The sequence below is a fragment of the Ursus arctos genome, unplaced genomic scaffold (assembly GCF_023065955.2).
Source record: "Ursus arctos isolate Adak ecotype North America unplaced genomic scaffold, UrsArc2.0 scaffold_1, whole genome shotgun sequence".
Lineage (NCBI taxonomy): Eukaryota > Metazoa > Chordata > Mammalia > Carnivora > Ursidae > Ursus > Ursus arctos.
Window position 1 is genome coordinate 60,010,034 of NW_026622763.1, and position 20,144 is coordinate 60,030,177.

Below are 20,144 nucleotides of genomic sequence, written 5' to 3' on the forward strand. Positions count from 1 at the left end.
TTTCAGTTCAGGTCATGATCTCAGAGTGGTGAGACTGAGCCCCTTATTGAGCTCTATGCTGGGTGTGGAGCCTGCTTAAGATTCTCTCTCCCTCTCCCTCTGTTCCGCATCCCACCCCCCACCCCTTCTCTCTCTTTCTTACAAAAAAAAGTTCTGAAGCCCAGAGAGGTTTAGTGACTCAACTTTTGTCACAGCTGACATTCAGTAAACTATATTGAGAGCAATTCACATTTTCCTTATTAGAGAGGTACAGATTTTCATTAGTCTTGTTGAGTATACAGGTATTCTGTTTGTTTCTTTATGATATTGGGCAAATACAAATTCTAGGTTTTGTTTTGTTCTCACTTTAATGTTTTGCTCTAACTTCCTGGTTTTTAATTAGAAAAAATGTTTAATCTCTTCAGCTAGGACAGAGGTCTGATTGTTTTTAATTCTACCTTTTTCTGTGGAGAACTGTGTTTTTTGTGAAATGTGTGACTAAAGAGCATCGATTGTGATTTACAGTTTACAGAATAGTTTCGCTTACACCCTATTTAGTTCCTGAAGTAACCCTGTGAGATAGAAGAATTATTCTGTTTTGTGGAGGAGAGAAGTTACTGCTTATTGTGATAAAGTAGGAACTTGAACCCAGGCCTCCTTGTTCTTTCCACTGCCCAACACCTGCTCTGAAGCCTGCGTCGTCTACGATCTGACCTAGTGCATGTGAACTCAAGGCTGACCACAGAGGTGAACTCAGCACAGACTGTATTCCACTGCAGATGAAACAGATCTCAGCAGAGAGAACCTGAGCAGAGCTGGTCACTGTGGCCTGCCCAGGCCCTCCAGCAGTTGCCCTTTGCCCAACCAGATAGGCAGTATCACTTCTAAATCCTTTAAGTGACTGTTTAATTTTACTGTTGCTTTACGGAGAAAGTTATCATTGATTCATTCAGCAAACCTTTTTTATTGTTCAATTGTTCTAGGTACTGGGATACAAAATAGAGTAAACGAGGTTTCTATCTTCTGAACACTCATAGTCTAAAAAGAAAAAAGACATGCAAACACATAATTAGGGTGATAACTGCTCTGATGTAAGATGTTAATCATTCTCTCAGTTGCTATAGTGTGTAATTAGTACCTATGGTGACACCTTATTACAGTTCAGTTTCACGACTGTTCCAGTTTACCTAGACTTATCAAAGGTATGGATCAGTTTCTTATATCTCATTATGCAGTTTTGTTAACTTCAAAACAATATTACAGAATTATTCTAAATTATAATGAGAAGAAATTATGTTGTTCTGTGCTGCTCTACATTGAACCTGAGGCTACAGTGGGATAGTTTTCAAAGTCAGGTGAATTTTAATTGATTTTGGATTTTATTCAAACATATTATCAGGTTCTATCATTCAAATCTTGAATGTGGATTTGGTAAACACACTTTATTTAGCTTGGTGCTTTGAAGTTCTGCAGAACTTGACCTTCTCATGAAGCTTCTCCCCTAGTAAATATAATAGCTGTAAAGTCTCTCCTGTACTTACAGTGTGGATGGGCATGTGATCATTCTTGCTGTGCCTTGTTGGATTTTTTACTTTAAAGATTTTATTTATTTATTTGACAGAGATAGACAGCCAGCGAGAGAGGGAACACAAGCAGGGGGAGTGGGAGAGGAAGAAGCAGGCTCATAGCGGAGGAGCCTGATGTAGGGCTCGACCCCGGAACGCCGGGATCACGCCCTGAGCCGAAGGCAGACGCTTTAACCGCTGTGCCACCCAGGCGCCCCAAGGATTTTTTACTTTAAAAAGTGTTTTTAGGTTATACTAACCAGGGATTAGAGTTTTCAGGCCAAAAACCAGATGGGGTTTTTATAAGATTCACAGTATTATGTACCAGTTGAATGTATTTGAATTTCATGCAGTTGTTAGGAATTCATTGTTTCATGACTTAAAAATGTTTGCATCATTTGAAATTATCAGAAGCATTTAAGTACTGTCATGCAAATTATTTAATTTATAGGCACCTTAGTTATATTCTTATTTTCTTATTAGGAAGATATAGAACTGTTTACATACTACATTTAAACTTCTCATTTTATCTGCTAAATATCTTTACATATCTACTAATGGAAGTGGTTTACTTTGGGATTTCTGTTTTTATTTAGTATGATCCTTTATTTCAGCCATTTGTCCTCCAAAGATAAGATATTAATTGGATTTACCAAAATATATTAACACTGGAACTTAATTAGGAACTGAACACTGAGAATTTTTAATAGATCTGATTCCATTTTGGGACGAATTCAAGTTAACCTCCCGTCCTTTGAAGCCACATTTTGCATAAGTGATGCATATTTTTCTAAGAAGGAATCAATATGTGTATCTGTTAAGAATCATATATCTGTACTATTTTCCTTTCAGTGCAGTCATATTTAGCAGTTTTGCCTAACGATATTTCTTTCGGTAGATCATCTATTACGTACTGCAAGTCAGCACTCTGATAGCAGTGGTTTTGCTGAAGATTCGACAGACTGCCTCTCCCTTAATCATCTTCAGGTAAAAATTTCTATTGTAGTAGGCTCTGTGATTAACTTCATATTTGGGTGATTTTTCAGTAGCTATATATTTCAAGACTGAATCAGCCTAATCTTTATTTTTCAAATGACAGAATAAAAATGCCAGGATGTGGATGTTATCTAAGCATTTGAGTACATGTTTTGGTTTTCACTAATTATATATCTTTTTCAGACTGAACATTTAGAAACAAAGAGAGCTTCTCCTTTATTTTTGGGCTTTCAGTTAAAAGACGTTATTTTGATCATTATTCTGTTTGGAATTCTTCTGTTTTCCAATCATTGCTTCTGTATTTTACCATAATTATTTTGTTTATTTAATAACTAACAATAAGTGTGTTATGTAGCTTGCTAAATATTATATGACTTTTATGCTAGAGTGTGTTAGATAACCCAGATAACAGGCACATCTTTATCCTTAAGGAGTTCACAATTTGTGTATAGTACATGGAACACTTGTATGCAAAGGTACAGAAGTATCTTGAAAGTGTTTAAAATATCTATTATAAGCAAATTTTAAAGAAAAGTGGAGTAAGAGAAAAAGAGAACTTAAAAGAGCCTCTAGGAGCCTAGTACCTGAGGGGTACATGGACAGGAGAAAGAGACTCAGAAAGAATGATCCATTGGGCAGAACAACTGGGAGTTGGAGAGTCTTTTTTTAAAAGGAAATCTGTGGACATGAGCATGGGAAGATAAGAATTTGTCTTTTTGGAAAGTGAGTGGTTGAGTGAGTGGTTCTGAGGGAGTAAATGAGGCAGAAACATGAATGGAGACAATGGTGAGGAGGAGATATGAATGTTGACTCCTTTTTCAAATAAGGGTGATAGGTCTTTGTGTCTTTTTCATGTGGGAATGACTCAGGGAAGTTGTTTGGCTAAGGGAAAGAGCTCTTAAGAGGACAGTCTGATGCAGGAAAATCTGGGATGAAATTGTGAAGAGATAACCTAGTCCTGGAGAGGATGTGATTGGACACACAGATTGGAGGATTAGCTTAGAAAAAAAGGATAGTTTTCTTTCAGAATAGAGAGGAAGGAATGGTGGGGAGAGATATGGGAACATTTGTAGCCGTTGGGGAAGAAAGTTAAGAAACGTTTGTCCATCTTCTCAGTGATTCAGTGTCATGTGTTGGAAGAAAAGGAAATGGGTGCTGAAAAAGGGACCTAAGGAAAATAGTAAAGATTTGGAATAATCTTTATGGAAAAGTGGAGGGGTTGCCAATTAGGGGCAGTGAAAACAGTTTTGAGTAGTGCCAGGGCCCTAACCGAGGTGGGAGACCCTGAAATATAGAAGCATCACATCAGTTTGGTATTTTTGTTAATGATACTTCTTACTTGAATTTTCCGTCTTCCTGTTTTCCTTCCACAGGTTCCTGAGTCCTTGCAAGCCATGGGGAGTAGTGCTGATAGTTGTGACAGTGAGACAACAGTCACATCATTTGGTGAAGACCTTGTCACACCAACAGCACAAGACCAGCCTTATTTTAATGAGTCAGAGGAGGAGTCTCTCATCCCTCTTCAAAAGGGAAGAGAGAAGGCAGCAACAGCTGCCGATAAGAAAAGGTCAGATAGCCAGGATTTCCCCCAAAATGAGGCTGTGGAGAATGCAGGAAACACACAGTCCACCCGTAGCACAGGAGATCACATTACTGAAATTACTGAAATGAGAGAGGATTTGTCTCCAGCACAGCCAGTGGACCTGCTGAGGGAAGCAAGTGCTGAAAGTGATGTGGATAAAAGCAGTGAATATGAATTTGCCCACTATACCACACACCATATTCTGAAATCACTGGCTTCTATTGAAGCTAGATGCAGTGAGAAGGGCTCCGAAAATACAACTGGGCCTCCATCTTCTGTGGACAGAGTTAATACAGCTTTGCAAAGAGCTCAAATGAAGGTTTGCAGTCTGTCTCATCAAAGAGTAGGACGTAGCTTGATAAAATCGAAAGATCTCTTAAAACAGAGGTACTTATTTGCAAAAGCCGGCTATCCTCTAAGAAGGTCTCAGTCTTTACCAACCACCTTATTGAGCCCAGTAAGAGTTGTATCCTCTGTCAATGTCCGGTTGTCCCCAGGAAAGGAGACCAGATGCAGTCCACCTTCCTTCACCTATAAGTACACACCTGAAGAGGAACAGGGATTAGGAAAAGAGGCAATTGAGCACGATGGTCAGTCTTTAGTTAAATCCACTATTTTCATCTCTCCGTCATCTGTGAAGAAAGAAGCTCCTCAGAGCGAGGTGAACCGGTCGGAGGAATGCCATCATCGAAGGACTCCTGCCTGTTCACTGTATGCTCCAGCACCTGTATCTCAGTCCACCTGTTCCCTTCACTCTGTCCACTCCGAGTGGCAGGAGAGGCCCCTGTGTGAGCACATGAGAACTCTGAGCACTCACAGTGTTCCCAACATATCAGGCGCCACCTGTAGTGCCTTCACTGCCCCTTTCGGGTGTCCTAACTCCCATAGACATGCTGCCTACCCTTACCGAGCGTGCTCTGTGAACCCTCCTTCTGCCATCGAAATGCAGTTGCGAAGAGTATTGCATGATATTAGAAACTCACTGCAGAATCTTTCACAGGTATGAGAAAAAAGATCTTTTTTTCTTTTATTGATCTGAGCACCTCTTAATTCACTGAGAAGCTAAGTCCCATCAGGCAGGATCCACTTCAGCTTCATTTTCTTACATGCCTAAACTTACGTGTACCTGCCCTTCTCCTATACTCTGCCTTCCTGTCTCAAGGGAGAAGCTATAATTAGTCCTGAACAAGCTTGATTTCTCTGTTCATAATCTCCCTCCCTTCTGGAGAAGAGATTTTGCTCATTAGGTAGCCTCCCTTCTTTAGCCTCTTCTCCCTGGTCTTTTCCTTAGCGAGGTTGTCCCTATTATTTAAAAAATCTTCACTCTCAAATACTTTCCTCTCCTTTTCTCTACCATTTGACTGTGTTTACCACCTCTTTCCTTTCTAAGCTTCCCTCCCCTCAGCTTCTGTGTCGCCGTGCGTTCTCCTGGTTCTGCTCATAGCTCTCTAAGCTTTCCCCTCCATCTCCTGACTCCTGGTGCTGGTCTCCTGGCACAGAATGAGTCTGCTTCCACTGGGTTCAGAAACTGGAACTACCCCAGAAAAGAAAAAAACCAGGTAAAGTGTTAATTTGAATAAAAATAGTCTGTGTGTCTTGTCACTTTTAAAATTATTGCTCTCAGATACGTTAAGTGGGCTGGAAATAATTCCCCAAAACTTTGAAAATAACTAAATTGTCTTTAGGTTTGCATTTCACATTTCCTTTCTGAATCTCTCTCCAAGCTACTTGTATTTAGACAGTTGAGGAAATAAAAATGACAGTGTAATGTAATGATCACAGTGTTCAGCTGGGAGTCAGGAAGCTTAGAATGTATGTAATATATCTCTTATGATGACACAACAGACAGGAAGCCACTAGGAAAGTAAAAATGAAAGTTGCAACTTTTTTTAAGATTTTATTTATTTGAGAGAGAAAGAGCATGAGTGGGGGTGAGGGGCAGAGGGAGGGGGAGAAGCAGACTACCTGTTGAGCAGAAAACCCGATATGAGGCTTGATCTTTTCAGGAGCTCCAGGTAATAACCTGAGCCGAAGGCAGACACTTAACCTGCTGAACCACCCAGGCATCGCAGGTCACAGCTTCTTAAGTTATGTAGCAAAGTATACCTTCTTTTAAATATTTTATGTATTTATTTTTCAGAGAGAGAGAGAGAGAACATGGGGGGAGTGGCAGAAGGGGAGGGAGGAGGAGGGAGGAGGAAAGAATCTCAAGCAGACCCCACAGAGCCCAACGTGGGGCTCGATCTCAGGACCCTGAGATCATGACCTGAGCCGAAACCAAGAGCCTGACACTTAACAGACTAAGCCACACAGGTGCCCCAAGTATACCTTCTTTTAAATATAGATTTTATCCTCATGACAACTGTCTCCTAATGATTTCCAGTCTAACCAGAATGTGGGTATTTCTTCTTTCTCCTTATACATCGTATAGTTACTTTTATCTGTGAGCGAGATATCCAACCTTTCAGCTGTAATTATCTGAAATACGGCGTTTGCAGGGCTCTGTCCTCCTACACCCTAATGGTGTACTTTTCTAGACCAGCTTGTTGTTCTGTTCTCGATGTGGTCATCTCCTCTTGGATGTCCCATTAGTAACAGCTAATTAATCTTCTCACCATCCCGCCACCCCCAAGAGACAGATGCTCTTCTTGACCTGGTCTCTGCCTGTCTTTCCAGGCTCATTCTTTGTGTGTGTGTGCGCCAGCTGTGCTGGACCGCATGCAGGCCTCTAAATAAGTGTGCATTCCTAGGTGTCTGTTTTTACAAATGCGACTGTTTTTTGTTTTTTAACCTGGAATGCCCCACCCTTGCCTTTCTTTGCCTGACCAAGTGCTGTTTACTATTAAGGCTCAGCTCAGGTGTCACCAGTGCTGGGATCATTTATTCACCTAATCTAGATTTTTCTGTTTCGTCATAGCACTCCCCTCCCCCCCCCAACATTTTAAGTTTTTTCTCACTTTTTTTTTTCTTACACTGAGAACACTTGAAGGCTGGGAATGCTTTTTGTCTTCTTTTGTCTTTTTTCTTCACTGTCTAAAATAGTGACAATACAGTAGGTGCTTAAATGTCTACAAGTGTGATGACTGCTTGCTACTCTCTCCAGCCAACTCAGTAATTTCCTGTAATCTCAGAATTTGTTATCACTTCTACATTTTTGAGTTTTGTTTTTCTACTTTCTTAAGGCAAGAGGGAAGTCTTGTAAGACAAAGATTTAAATGATACATGTTTCTTGGCCTCTTCTTCATTCCAAATAGGCTGACTTATACCTGAAACAGGAGTAATCTAGGTGGCATTGGGGACTGATTTGGTTCCTGCTTACAAAATGAAGTGGGATTTTTTTTGGTGGTGGTGGTGGTTTTTGCCTTAAAGAGAAAAACATATAGGCCCTAAATTCTACCTTTTTAACGCCTTAGATAATTTGGAAATAACCACTTTAATTTGTAATCATACTTTTACTTTTTTAAAGTACCCTATGACGAGAGGACCTGATCTTGCTGCTGCTCCATATAGTACTCAGAAATCATCTGTTCTACCTCTATATGAAGTAAGTTCTTATTTAGATCTTTGTGTTACAAAGTAATTATATTATTTAGAAGTATAATTTTGTCATACTGTATTTTAGAATACTTTTCAGGAGCTCCAGGTAATGAGGCGGAGCCTGAATTTATTTAGAACGCAAATGATGGATTTAGAGTTGGCAATGCTGCGACAGCAAACCATGGTTTATCATCATATGACCGAGGAGGAAAGGTAAAAGGTTTTTTTTGTCTTCATGTAACTCAAAATATTTTTCATTCCAAAAAAGCATTGTCACCTTTTTTTTTTTAAAGCTTGGTTTTATGTCTAGTGTTGTGTACCTTTTATTTTGTGAATCACTGTAAATAAAATTAGGCATAGTGTTTTACTAATTAAACTGCTTTCAGTGTATTAAGAAAGACAGTGGTTGTAATCTGTTTTTTAGTTTGGAATATTTGGGAGAGTGGGTAGAGGAAGAAAGACCATTTGTCCTACTGGTCACACCTGTGGCAGTTGCTGTCGTGCTAATTTTTAGAACTGGCCATCTCTGTACCTTCTAATGGCTTGTGAGAGAGTGGTGAATGTGAATCTCCAAACTGCTTTTTTCAACCCTGTGCCTGTCATCGAACCAATAGGTATGAAGTTGATCAGCTTCAGAGTTTGAGAAATTCGGTCCGCATGGAACTTCAGGACCTGGAACTGCAGCTGGAGGAGCGCCTGCTGGCCCTGGAGGAGCAGTTCCGCGCCGTGCGCATGCCTTCTCCCTTCCGCTCCTCTGCCCTCATGGTACGGCACCTGGGGGCTTGTCAGCGGTTTTCACTTAGGACTTCATGTATCATGTTCCACATAATTTAGGACCAATGCCTTAATTTTAAAACAACTTATTTTAATGGCATTGAGGCAAGCAGAATGTATAAGGAACCTCTCCCACAGATCAGTTGAATGTGCAAGTTGTGATTCTTTTCTTAAATATTTAGTATATTTAGAAATATACTGAGAAATGTTAATAATATTTTTTTAAATTGAGAAATACAAATATTTACAATAAAGAAATATAAAGTTTTAGGAGTTTTAAAGGAAAAATGATAGTGGATTAATATGTGACTAATTTAGATTTTAATCACTGCCTGTAACTAACTGCCAAGAATGTAAATATATACTTTACTCAGTCTTTTTTCCCCTTCTTGCCTTTGAATACATAACTATTTCTTTTAAATTTTTCCTTTACTTTGGATTCTTTGCCAGTCTATATTTTTTAAGGAATCAAATGAGATCTTTTTTAAAGGCAGAAAACATGTAAACACCCAAGAGAATAAAATACCTTCTCTTTCTTTTGTATCAGTTTTCAAACTTCTGATGTTTCTTTGAGTGAAATTTAAACCTCAGCAGTTGATTATTTTTGCTATTATCTTTGCAGTTGTGAAATAAATTGTTTTGAAATGTTGAAATAGTGAACTTTGCTATTACTTGAACTACATACTTGATTTTGTTAACAGTAGATGACTCCATACACACATATATGTGCCCCCGTATGGAGTACAATCAGTAGAATAAGAATATGTATCACACATATATGTGTGTAGCATAGAATAAGACTATCAGTTTTCATTGGTGAGTATCTTTTTCTGTAAACTGTTTCAGTCCATTATTTTGAGAAATATGTGTTGGTGACAGCAGAGAATCAAAACATCTGCTATGAACCTTCAGTCAGAATTAACACATTTTAAAGGATCCCATGACAGTTGAGAGTGACCTTTGTGACATAAAAGAATGTTTCAGGGCAATAATTAGCCAATTCATTTTATTATGAAACACGTGCATTTTGAAGAAGTAATTTATACATACATACATACATCTATATTGTTCTTATTTTTTCAGGGAATGTGTGGCAGTAGAAGCGCTGATAACTTGTCATGCCCTTCTCCATTGAATGTAATGGAACCAGTAAGCCTCTCTCCTTTCAAATCACTGGGGAAGGGAATGATAATAACATTTCATAAACACACAGTTTTCCCAGTGTAGATGAAATGTTTTTGTTTTTAAATACAGAATTAGATGGTAGCTAAATTGATTGGAAGTGAGTTTGGCATTTCTGAAAGTCTTTTGCCATCTTAGGCCACTAGAAAGCCAGTTAATTGCAATGGTGATTTATCTTTATGGTGTAAAGGAAGTGTAATACAATATAAAAAGTATTTCATTTATGCTGCAGAGGAAATGTGCTTTCACAGTCTGTTTCCAGGTCCTTTAGGTAGTTGGATTTGTAAGATGACTACTTTTTGAACAAAAGTCTGATTTTTACTATATTTTAAAGAAACTGGTTAATTTTGGTGCCAAAACATTATGATTAGCTATTTTGTTTTTCACTAGTTACTGTTCATTAACAAGTAATTTGGACACCCATGCAGTAACAAGTAAAATTTCGTCCAACCATGTAGTCTAGTTATGTATTTTATGGCTTTGTCTCACCATGAATTTACATTTTCCGATGTTTTTGCAAATGAAATTGAGTAGTTATTAAATGAATGAATTAGAATCATGTCTTTACAAGTTAAGTGATTTTTGGCAGTAATCACAACTAGAATTTTAATCTTTTAACCACTAGTCTTAATTTCAAGAGAGAAGAAATGCAATTTTTCTGACTTCCAGGTCACTGAACTGATGCGGGAACAGTCCTATCTGAAGTCTGAATTGGGCATGGGACTTGGAGAAATGGGATTTGAAATTCCTCCTGGAGAAAGCTCAGAATCAGTTTTCTCCCAAGCAACATCAGAGTCATCCTCTGTATGTTCTGGTCCATCTCATGCTAATAGAAGAACTGGAATACCTTCTGGTGACTCAGTGGGCAAACCCAAGACCCATCTGGTACCAAGCAGGAAAGTATTCCGAGCATCAGTGGCTCTAACACCCACTGCTCCTTCTAGAATGGGCTCTGTGCAGACACCTCCAGATGTGGAAAGTTCTGAGGAAGTTGGAGCAGCCGAAGAAGGCTTGGAGGCTGTAGGACCTAAATCTCAAGTGGAAGAAGGGAATGGAAAAATCCCATTAATGCCAGCTGCTGAGGAAATGCATAAAAATGTGGAGCAAGATGAGTTGCAGCAAGTCATACGGGAGGTGAGTAAAATCTATGCTTATTTATTTGGCAGTATGTGTTGCAGGAGGTTTTATTTGAACGTTATTTATAAGATATTCCTTTGATTCACTGTATTCAGTAATTTTCAGAGAGCTTTTAAATTAAATTTTCAGAGAGCTTTCCCATTGATCTAGCTCACGTCTATTAAGATATGTTTCTAATGGCATTTCTGCAGATTCTATACTCCAGTGTGAAATATTAAGTATTAAAGAATTTGATCTATTTGGCTTGATGGGTGGTGGAGATAAATGGAAGATACATGAGTTGTTCAAAGATAAGAAAAAGGTTTACCTTGGGTGATAGCAATGTGTAAACCTGAAGCATTTAACCATAGTTCTAGGTTACCAAAAGGATTGCAAAAAATTAGGAAGATTAGTAGTCACGGGTCAAAATTTCATTGAGAAAATTAGTAAAATAGCTGTTTTGGACACTAAGATCAGGCAATAAGAAGGAATAAATATATTTTACAAAGTGAGAGTACAGATCAGAATTTTTGATAGCTTTTTAATTTTTTCCTTTTCTTCCCAAATTGCACTGTGTCTGGGTACAAAATGTAATAGATTGCACAGGATAAAAATTACGGATGTTGAATTTTTTTTTAATCTATTCTCTTAAGAGTAACTAAGGAAGAATGATAATTATCTGTAGCTCTTTCCCACTGACACTAAAACCCATGATGAGAAAGAATCTTTCCATTGGTTAAAAAGAGGGATATCCTATACATTAAAAAAAAAAAAAAGTCACTTCATAAGAGTCTTAATGAGTATGTTGCTCTATAAGATATAAAAGAAAAATACATATAAGACATGAAATCCTTAAGTTTAAAGACTAGTAGAAAGGTAAATAAGACTAATTCAGGAAACAATCAAAAAATTACACAGAAAAACATGCAGTATAATGTATTCAAGAATTTAGAAATTGAAACGGTCAAAATAGGCCAGAGAAATTAGGGTTAGTGGCTCCCTATTTTTAATCTGCATATTTCTAATAAATGCAGCTATATGAACCTAATGTATTTTTGAAATTAATTTGTGAGTAATATAGAACAAATTTGTAGTGATTATAGATCAAGAATGGTGGCAGCAGACCAGAATCTTCTCTCAAAGGGCCATTGATCCTCTGGGTCCAGAGATTAATTCATGGTAGGAGGTGCCGTCATTCATAGCTGCATAACAGTAGCTTGAGAAGTACAGTAAAAATAAATACAGTTTTACTATGGTATGATATATATATATATACACATTCCTAAAAATTGTTGTGCTGTGCACATTGGTGCAGTAATAACCACAGGGCTTACGGGGGAAATAGGATTAGAAGCATAACCAAAACTTTGTAAGCGACATATTTAAAAGAGGATAGAAACCTAACAAAAATAACACAATCTTACACATGTTAAATGGTTAAGAAATACATAAATACTGCAGTATATATGGTACTTGACCTTGAAAAATACCTGAAATTTGCTTGTGGAACTGGGCTTTGGAAGGGTTGCAGCTTGTGAAGTATGGCAAGGTAGCAGAGAAGAGAAAGATGAAATCCAGCAGAAAGTTTTAATACCAGATGTGAGTAGGTGTGGCTCGTGACACAGTGAACTGAGAAAGCTGGTAGATATTTTGTGTACTGTGCTCCTAGGTTCAGCTGAATGCAGTTAATTGCATTCACCCAGTAATTCTTATAGATGAAGCTGCACATAAGCAGATGTGAAATTTATATTATACTCAAGTTGTTTCCTAATATTTCAGTCATGTTGAGACAAATTTACATTTTCAAAACCAGCATTATAGCAAAAGAGACTACATGTTTATAATTTCTTTTCATGACTTGAATTACCAGTTTAAAGTTTAAAAGGTCTTAATTCTATAAATTTATTTGTTCTACAAATGTAATTTTTTAAGTTGATTGTATGTAGCCAGCTAATGTGGAGCAGGCTCTGTACATCCGTCTTGCTCAGTTAGGTGCAGATGATTACAACCCATTTTTATTTATATGTTTCATATCAAAGATTAATTGTTGCATGAAATTAAGTAATTTTCTCCACACCATATATTAAGAAGTTTTATATGAAGAAGTAAGTTTTAAGGTACATTTTCTTCCCCTAGAAATGTGATATTTTTGCTCCCTTTAGCTTGCTGTAGTTTGAAAGTTTCCCTTGAAAACTCGACTTAATTTTGCTTGTTTGACGTAAATATTCCCTTAATGCACACTTAGGTCCTCATTTTTAAAGTTGTTAATAGGTGGCCTGATTTGTGCTGTGAGTAATTTCCGAGGAGTAAAGCATTCCTAGACTAGAACATTTTGATTCTTTGGCTGATAGAACGTAGCATACAGAAAAGATGGTTGTTTCTTGGTCCTAGAGAAGTATTTGATCATTTACATAGAACCTCCCATAAAATAAGAAAGATTTTATAATTTTGAAGACATTTAAATGGACATGCAAGGCAGATGTTTGAGGAATTTTTCTGAATTTGTAACTAAACCTGTTCATTAGAAACTCCCTAATTCAACATTTGGCATGGTTTGGAGGAAGTTGGGCCTAACATTTACCCTTTTGCTGTTTACAGATAAGGACTTAGCAAGCAAAATATACAGGTGAAACAAGGTGTTGAGAGGAATTTTGATGTACTTAAGAAAATAAACTATTTTGAAGCACTTAAAAAATATACATTATTAGATAAGTTAGTCCAATGCCATTTATAATTGAAAAAAATAGTGTGTTGATACTATCTTAGCTCAGTTATAAGGGTGTTCTGTTAAACTTTGTTTACAAAATATATAAAATTCAGATTAGTCTTGATGCCATTCATTTCAAATCCATAATCTTTTTGCTTAAATACACATGGTACTGAATAGCTTGTTAAAGCTATTATATCAGTTACTGAGAAAATTAAATTAGACTCTGCCTTTCCAGTAAATTCTGTGCCCCTGACACCATTAACAAAGCCACTCCTCAGGATGGCAGGATTTAAGCCTTGGTTGAACGTTTTGCAGGTGAGGATTAAGCATGTTTGGCAGACACGTTCAGGGAAGTTTTCTTACTGCGCTCGTGGGTGCATGAAAACAATGATGTCTGTCAGGTTTTTGTTCTCATCATTTCACCGTTTATGAAGTTTTGAAAAAGTATGCTGTCATTATAATGTGTTAATACAGTAGAATTCTTTTGAAAGAGAACTCTGAAAGTCCTTTCAGACAAATGTTTAATATACTCATTCCATAACAAAGCTTTTGTCAGATTAACGGTAACGCACTTTTGCACAGATTGTATATGTTGTAGTGGGGAAAAATTACACTCTTAGAATTTGTCCAGGTGGTCTGTGATGCATGTAATCAGTGGCCTGAACCTGTTTACAATTACTTAAAAAGATTACTTCATAGAGTAAATGAGCATGTGCCATAGAAGCAAATCAACAGAATTAAACATCAAAGAATAAACATAGATTGCTTTTCTTTTTTAGAGGGTTCTTTTTTGTTTAATGAATTTCCTAGGCTTGATTCATGCCTTTTAGTATTTTTATTACAGTCCATCTGACATGCTTTAATCATGTATTTTGGTAAATACATAGCTTCTCTGTGTTCTTACTACAATTTCTTTCAGTGATCACTTGCTCTAATGGCTGCCACAAAGTCATCAGCGAGTAGATGCCTGTTACCCCACACTTCAGACTTGCAACAGTCTGCTTCTATTGCCAATGAGCATTCTTTTCTTAATCTCACTCAAGTATGTGTTCAGTCTTACCACTTTTTGGAAAATGTGCTCGTAAGGGCAGTTTTCCCATCCATCCCATTAGAGTTTTCTCACTCCTGATCCTTCCATCCTCCCTGTAGCATCCAAGACTTGGAAGCTAATGTATTTGTCCATACGTTTATTCCTTCAATAAATTATTAAAGGCATTTTATTGTTTTCAGGCTAGTCTGTCTATAATCTTTTGTTTTTCTACTTTCTGTGTCAGATACTGTGTCTCTCTCCCTCTCATACCTTCACTCTGTGTCGCTTCTCTCTCTCATTAGTGCACTGTGTTCAGACATTTATCAAGCACTTACTTTATGCCAGGATACATTGATAAGTGCGACCCAGTTTTCTCCCTGAAGTAGCTCATAGCACAGCACACCCCATTTGACCTCACCCTTCCTATTCCAGGCTCCTTTTCCCTGGTGGGAACAGTCTGTTAGTGACTCTCCTTCTTGCTCCCCTCTCATCTGAGGTGCTCCTGCTGCAGTTTTCTCTCCTCACTGTGACCTGAAGTTGCCCTTATTTTTCATGACCTACGATTTTAAGGTCTGTCATTCTCTGAGAAGTTTTTACTTTTTCCTCTTGTAGCCCATACTGGTCTCTCATTCTCTTTCTTATGTTTTACTGAATTAATACATTATTTTTCCTCTTAATATTTTATGAAACAATATTCATTTTGTGCCCATCTAGATTATAACATCCTCCTTGGACACGCTTCTTTTATGCTTTATTCCAGTAATGTCTGTTCCCTCAAAAAATGTTGGCACACAGTTTTGGTTTGCAGAGAATACTTTTTGGCTTCTGTTTTATTTTTTGAATGATAAAGAATGATGAAAGTTAATAAAATTGCCATATTTCATGGAATAACAGGACTGGGAAGACTATACTACTCATTGTCTTCTGTAAATACAGATTTGCAGAGGTTCTGATTCAACACATTGTGTTTGTACTTGTAATACACTGTGGCTAAGAGATTCTGACTCTCATAATATTTGTATCCAACACATATTCATTTAAAAATAAATCTGAAGTACTATGAAAGTCAAAAACTTTTCCTGATGTTTAAAATTTAGAAATACTGGTACAAGATAAAAAGAGAAGTTTGTATTTATTTAAATATATTCCAATACAGATGGTTGGTAGCTAAGGAGCATTTGTTTCTGTATAAATCTATGTATTATGTACCAGTTTTGCATGACAGATTAATACAGAGCCATTTTTGGAAAGACTTCAATTGAGATGTGTTCAGGATGTACTTAGGAAAATTTTAGGAAATAGATCAGGCTGACAGGAAACTGTGGAAATGTAGAATTTTAAAAAGCTGGTTGAAAGTGTCTCAAGTTCTAATTTGGGAAGACATTATCAGTTTATTTCAGGAAATCCACATTTAAAGCCTTCACAAAGAGCTATTTGGAGGTGATGCTGTATCATTAGAGAGAAAAAGGCGTGGACAGGCATGTGTAGTGTCTGGGCATCTGGAAAAGAAAATCTTGATGGAATTATCATTGCCCCTAAGTCTTTGCCTTTTCCAACAATAAAATAAGATTGTATATCCTTATCTGAAGCAAAATTTTCAGACAGGTTACAAACCTCTACCGTACCACTAAGGAAAAACATTTCTTAAGACTTTGTGGTTGTTTAGAGGATATTTTTCATGTTTTAAAATAAATTGTACCAAATTATTTTTTCTTTCCACTTAAAATGTGCATGTTAGGTTTGAATAATATATAACTTCTTTAGATACTTTGTTTTCAGTTGGTATAAAGAGGCAGTATACTGATATATTCTTTTGCTCCTACTGAGTTTTCTTAACAGTAAGAACACTAAGTAAACTGTCGATGACCATACAAAAATAGACATTGATAAAAAACATAAAAGTAAATCTAACATTTAATCAGTTCTTCTGGGTTACTTTGTGTCCTGAAGCAAATGAAGTTTTTTAGTCTTTATTAAAATAACATTTTTAATGTTCTCAACTTAAGAATTGTGATGTTATTTTATAATGGAATTATCTGAGTTACACCAGACCATACACTGACCTGGGTTTGAGGACAGAAGGACATGATTCCTCACTACCTCTCTATATTTCATGAGGGTTTACATGAGGGTTTTTCTATGGATTAGCTGATTGTAGGAATTAAATGCTGTTTTTGTTTTTCTGAAAACAGAAAAAGTAGATTATAGTCATTTTGTTAAATGCTTATTTTTCTCTTTTTCCATTCTAGATTAAAGAGTCTATTGTTGGTGAAATCAGACGGGAAATTGTAAGTGGACTTTTGGCAGCAGTATCTTCAAGTAAAGCATCTACTTCTAAGCAAGATGGTCATTAAATGGAATTTATAGGTAAATTTTTCTGAATTTTTTTGGTTTGCTAAATATAAATAACTACTTGGTTTTTAATGCTTTGTTTTCGTAGTACCCAGGACTGTTTCTCTGGCCAATTTTTGATTTTTAGAATGTATATAATAGGTTATCCTGCAGTGTGAAAAACTCACACAGCCCCATTGGAAGTGCAAGCAAGTCAAATCTCATATTTACCTCCAAGGGATTATCAATAGTATGTTATTTTACTCAAATTTCATTATAGCAAATAAATACTGGAATTGAAGAAATCAGGCTTGTAAACCTGAGCATTATTTTGATGCCATTGGTTATAATGGTGTTTCAGATGTACGACTTATGGACCAAGATTGAGAATTAATCACAAATTATTAGTATCTTTCTTAATTTTTTTGTCTTTTAAAGAAAAGTATCCTGGGGCACCTGGGTGGCTCAATCAGTTAAGCATCTACCTTTGGCTCAGGTCATGATCCCAGTGTCCTGGGACTGAGTCCTGCATCCGGCTCCCTGCTCAGTGGGGAGTCTGCTTCTCCATCTCCCCCGTTCTTGTGCTCTCACTTCCTTGCTCGCTCTCTCTTCCTCCCTCTCAAATAAATAAAATCTTTAAAAAAATAAAGTATTCCATAGGTCCATATCTAATCATATCATAATATATAAAGGATGTTATTTGTATATATATATTTTTAGAGAAGATTCTTATCCTCCTTTTAAAGAACTTTTAACACTAATATTTGAAAGATGTTTAATGCTCACTTCTCTTTCTTTTTTAAGTTTAGCATGGATCCTATTGCCTGTGCGATGTTGGAGTTATCCATGATATACACTGGTGGAGGTGTTACTTGTGCTTCAGAAGATACTTGCTGCTGAGCTGGGCTACTGTATACAGTGTACAATGTTTATTTCTCCTATACATATCTTTTTAAAAAACGTACATAGAAATTTAGGCACTTTGCTGACTTTTTTTCTTTTCTAAACTACCAAAACTGTAGCCATTTGAAAAGCCTAATATTTATTTGTATGTCAATATTTTCCAATTGATTCCCTATGTAGAATTAATTTTAAAACTTGAAAACTTCAGACTTAACCAACTTATAAATAACATTTCTTCAGACTAACTTCTTAAAACACTGACCTCTATGAGGTATTTACTGTGCAATAACTGATTCATTTTTTGAGAGCTTGAAGCAACCAATGATTTGCCCTCCACTGCTGTTAATTAGTGTCACTTCCAAGGAGAAAAATTGTTCTGTTGTAAAAATTGCTCTTAATTCTTGAGGAGGTTACTAATAGCAGTAGGATAGAATTGTATGAGGTTACCTACAACTACTTAATGTTCTTACACTGTAAGCATTGCTACTTTACCAAGACAAATGTAATTTTATTATAGCTTATGTAGTATTTTTCTTTTGGAGACATGCCTTATGTTAAACACTATACTTCTTGCATTGTCCAGACTTCTTATAAGGAGATGTTTCTTCTTCTTTTAGACTAAATAGTAGAGTATTGCCAAAATAATGGGACCTCTGACTTGAATGGATAGAAATGAGTAAGCTGGTTTTGTTTTTCAAAATGGAAGTAATTTAGATTTGTTCTCCTCATAATAGATGGTTTTAATTCAGTTTTAACCAGTGAGAACGGTTTGTTTTTAGGGGGGGAAAGAAAAGGAAGGTGGTTTCCTATTTGGTTTTGTATGTATTAAATAAATGTGTAAAGTAACAACCAAATTTATCAGAATTATTCCTTTAGCATTTATAATTTTCAGCTATTATATTTCTTTGTGTGAAATTTTAATCAAAAGTGGTTGAGATGTTAACAGTATTCTTTGAAAGAATATCTAAAAGGTTTATAAATGTTTGAATTATCACACAAAGGCTGATTTCTAAAAATAAAACAATAAAGTATTTATTTTGCCTAACATCTTTTTAATAGTTTCTTTTCTTTAACTACAATGTGAAGAATTTGGATTAGATTTGATAAGTAACAAATAAGGTCCAAAAGAATTAGATATAACCTAATAGGTTGATATTCTCTTTTCCCGAAGAGGCTTCTATGATGCTTTGAAAAATACAGTTAAGACCAGACCACCCTGGAGAAAGAGCTTGTACTGATTCCTCTTGGTCTCATCTAGTTTTTTGGTCCTAATTATTACCATCTGAAGCTGAATAAAACTTTCCTTTAAAATGTACTATTAAACTCCAAAGAACAGACATTAAAGTATTATTTTATTCTCTGGTCAAATTATTCAATTTAGTTGATTCTAATAATAGTAATGATACATGTTGTAAACCAGTGACCCCATGTTAAACGTAATACAGGCATCGATGATCTTAACTGTTCAGCTTTGTAGCCACTTAACAGTTCATTTCTAACAATACAAGATACCCGGAGTTTGATAATCAAAATTAGAGATTAAAAGTTGCAGTAATAGGGGCGTCTGGGTGGCACAGAGGTTAAGCGTCTGCCTTCGGCTCAGGGCGTGATCCCGGCGTTATGGGATCGAGCCCCACATCAGGCTCCTCCGCTATGAGCCTGCTTCTTCCTCTCCCACTCCCCCTGCTTGTGTTCCCTCTCTCACTGGCTGTCTCTATCTCTGTCAAATAAATAAATTAAAAAAAAAATCTTTAAAAAAAGTTGCAGTAATAGACTAAGTCAATGGGCAAATCATTTAGAGAAGACTATACACTAGAGGACTATACACTAGAGAGTATATAAATGAAATAAAGTGAACTTCAGTATTAGAGTTTCATCCTTCTCTCCATTTTAAACCTTTGTGTTTAAAAGCCACCATGCTAGCTCCTGCTATGTAGAAATGAATGAGAGAGAGAACAAGGCATCTTTTTTTATATGGGTAAGTTTACAAGTACCAAATGAAAAAATATGAAGAAGAATCATAAAAAGAATTTGAGAGAGTGTAGCCTGGGTGGTCAGAGAAGTCTTTACCAAGAAGATGTGGTTTGTGTAAAGTCTTAAAAAATGGGAAGTGGAAAGGATATGGGGTTCAAATAATCAAGAATATTAGTAAAGGTTATTCAGAATGTATAAATTGAGTTTGAGTTCCTATGTGCATGATTAAGAACTGTTTTTAAGTACCCAAGTTGTCTGTAGCTTGCACATGTGCTAAGAGCCTGAAGAAAGAAGGCACGGAAGAAAAAAAAAATCTTGAAATGATGGTTTGGAATGTGAGAGTCACCATGAATGATATACCATGGACAAAACTGGGCAGGTGATCAGACCTGAGTACATACTGTTCCTCTACAAATGTTTGACTGAATTTCAGTAACATTTAAAATATGCATTACATCAGTTAAG

The 20,144-nt window shown here is 36.5% G+C and overlaps 1 protein-coding gene across 8 annotated transcripts in view; it reads left to right on the plus strand.

Annotated features, from left to right (window-relative positions):
- The window catches only part of ITPRID2 (ITPR interacting domain containing 2), a 37,885-nt gene extending 19,135 nt beyond the window's left edge, over nucleotides 1-18,750 (plus strand). For 2 of the 8 annotated variants that reach the window (XM_026492397.4, XM_048214193.2), the window contains 9 exons: nucleotides 2,443-2,531; nucleotides 3,914-5,122; nucleotides 7,589-7,666; nucleotides 7,745-7,872; nucleotides 8,274-8,424; nucleotides 9,517-9,570; nucleotides 10,285-10,749; nucleotides 16,721-16,838; nucleotides 17,607-18,750. In XM_026492397.4, coding sequence (XP_026348182.2) covers nucleotides 2,443-2,531; nucleotides 3,914-5,122; nucleotides 7,589-7,666; nucleotides 7,745-7,872; nucleotides 8,274-8,424; nucleotides 9,517-9,570; nucleotides 10,285-10,749; nucleotides 16,721-16,825 — 2,279 coding nt within the window. In that variant the 3' untranslated portion in view covers nucleotides 16,826-16,838; nucleotides 17,607-18,750. Of the gene's footprint in view, nucleotides 1-2,442; nucleotides 2,532-3,913; nucleotides 5,123-7,588; nucleotides 7,667-7,744; nucleotides 7,873-8,273; nucleotides 8,425-9,516; nucleotides 9,583-10,284; nucleotides 10,750-16,720; nucleotides 16,839-17,606 lie in introns of all 8 variants that reach the window. The other 6 variants (XM_026492395.4, XM_026492396.4, XM_048214191.2 and 3 more) reach the window with 6 other exon arrangements.
- Nucleotides 18,751-20,144: the final 1,394 nt, after the last annotated feature.